The sequence below is a fragment of the Orycteropus afer genome, unplaced genomic scaffold (assembly GCF_000298275.1).
Source record: "Orycteropus afer afer isolate SDZICR_OR568_19922 unplaced genomic scaffold, OryAfe1.0 scaffold00194, whole genome shotgun sequence".
In the NCBI taxonomy this organism is placed as follows: Eukaryota; Metazoa; Chordata; class Mammalia; order Tubulidentata; family Orycteropodidae; genus Orycteropus; species Orycteropus afer.
In genome coordinates this window covers 6,143,951-6,146,436 of record NW_006921781.1, presented here as the reverse complement: position 1 = coordinate 6,146,436, position 2,486 = coordinate 6,143,951, and the positions used below count along the sequence as shown (strand labels likewise).

The 2,486-nt window shown below is 36.3% G+C and overlaps 1 protein-coding gene across 1 annotated transcript in view; it reads left to right on the top strand.

Annotated features, from left to right (window-relative positions):
• DNAJC15 (DnaJ heat shock protein family (Hsp40) member C15) overlaps positions 1-1,029 on the top strand; it is a 158,661-nt gene extending 157,632 nt beyond the window's left edge. The window contains exon 6 of the mRNA XM_007947827.2: positions 959-1,029. Within this exon, the coding sequence (XP_007946018.1) occupies positions 959-1,029 (71 nt within the window). The remainder of the gene's footprint in view (positions 1-958) is intronic.
• The last annotated feature ends 1,457 nt before the right edge of the window (positions 1,030-2,486 follow it).

Below are 2,486 nucleotides of genomic sequence, written 5' to 3'. Positions count from 1 at the left end.
CCGAGGCAGTATCACTACGGAAGTAGGATTGCCCAACCTTCCTTCCGAGGAGTGGCTGGTGGGTTTGAACCGCCAGCCGTCTGGTTAGCAGGCAGGTGTCTTAGCCACTATGCTACCAGAGCATATGATATTTAAATAGCTTTAATGTGGCAGTTTGGAGCTGGTATTTTTATATGTCAAATAGGTTCTGTTTGTGTTTTATAATGATTCTGCATTTGAAATTCACCTCAATTTTCTTCTTGCTGTTTGCATTAGAAAGAATCTGTTGCAAAAAACTCTAAAAAAGAACTTGCCTAATTTTATTTCAGGATACTGTGAATCCAAGACTATACTCTGTAAATATTCCAATAGGGTCATTTCAGAGAACAGAGAGCATTTCCTCTAGTATTATTTTTATTATGACTCAATTATTAGTTTATTCATCTGTATTATTAAACATGCTGGTTAGAAACTGGACAGTACATAGTTGCCTTTCCTAACAAGCATTTTATTGTTGTCCAGACATAAGGTTTGATAAGACTTTGAAGGACCCCTTGGATTGATTACCTCTCCACAAAGATACCCTCCTTCACAGATGAATGTTCACCCCCCTTTTAAAAAAGGTTTTAAGAAATGAGACTTTATAACTATCTGCTTCATTTCAAAAAATTCTGTGGTCAGATGTTTGAATGGTGACTATATGACCAGTAAAATGTTTGAATGCTTTTCAAATTATTCCTGATCATAACTTTCTTTCAGTTTTTTTTCTCAGAGATTATCTTTGATCCTTAGATGTCAGCAGTGTTTCACTAGGCAAGTTTAATTTATGTTGTTGTGTTATCCAGTCAGCATATAAAGTAATCTGTCAGTGGGAAAATATCAGAGAATTATACTTAAGAGTAATTTTTATATTCGGAAATTTAAAAATTGTCAATAATAAAGTGTCTTTTAATCCATTTCTTTTTCTTTTTCCTGTCAGGTGGATCCCCTTACTTAGCAACCAAAATAAATGAAGCTAAAGACTTGCTAGAATCAAGCACCAAACATTAATTGATGCTCAAGAAAGAAAAGTTACAGGGGAACTTTGAAAAAAAAAGTCCCATAAATTAATCTGTATTGCAACCTTCATAATCTTCATACATGGGCCACAGTTGCTTCTTCCACTGTTAAGCTGTTTGGCAATAAAACATCACTAGCCTTCCTTTTATTTTGTCTTTTAAAGAAACTCTTTAAAGTTCTGTATGTGATATTTTTTTCTTTGTTTGTTTTGCTGTGATATTTATACATTTTAAGATTGTTGTTACATTAGCCCTTAATTTCCTGTATGTACACAAAGGTGTACACAGAGGTGTACATAAGGTCAGAATATCAGTAAAGCAGTTGGGTTTTGTGAACAACTTGTACAAATCTTCCTACTGCTTGTATTTGTACTCTCATGTATGCCACTTATTTCCTCAGAGGAATTTGGAGTGCTGCCCAGATAAGGTGCTTTAAATGTTTTGAAACCAAGCATTAGCTGCCATCTTATAGGGAAATCATCTGAAACTTAATGGACTTGACTAAGTGGTGTTTTGTTAAGCAGCAGTTAGCACTTGTAAAAGAATTCTGTTCTCTCTGAGATCCTATAGCTGAAGCATGAGAACATGAGAAGCTACTAAAATGATTAAAGATTTGCAAAATGAGCCCTGTGAGGAAAGTGTTGGGAGAAGTCTGAGGGGTTTGCATTTAATTATAATCTGCCAGTACTGTGTATTTATTCAGTTATTCATTCTACAAATATTTATTGAGCACTTTTGATGTATAAGATACTGTAGTGGATCCTCTGAGAGTTATAGTTATGAACCAGATATGGATCCTGACCCAAAGGTCTTATATTTACGGGAAAGATAAATCACATAAATAATGACTACTTTTAGAGAGGTACATAGGAGCTCTGGTGATGCAGTCGTAAAACATTTGGCTGCTAACCACAGAGTCAGTGGTTCAAACCCAGCAGTCGCTCCACGGGAGGAAGATGAAGCAAACTACTTCTATAAAGATTCACAGCCTTGAAACCTAATGGGGGCCACTATGAGTCGGAATCGACTGGATGACAGTGGGTTTGGGTTTTTTGGGGGGAGGATGTTATTAGGAAGGTACAGATAATATGCTAAAGAGCTTGTAAAGAAGAAAAGGATGTTTTGAGCTAGTGCATCAGGGAAGTCCTTGTGGACTTCACATATAGAGCTGGGCCTTTAAGCAGTTAATATGACATCCCATACACTTGGTGAGTCAGTGTTATTTCCTGGGATCAGAAGTAACAGACACAGATCTATAAACTGGTGTGATTGGAGTGCATTATTTCTCAAAATCAAGAAAGAGACACATCACCTTGAAGAGCCAGGCTTCTCATTTACACTGCAATAAATTAACTTCTCAAAACAGTGTTTGGTCATCATCACTTTGTAATTCCCAAAGTGAGAAGACATTCAGATACAGAAGACCAGCACTAAAAGCCAAAACCCACT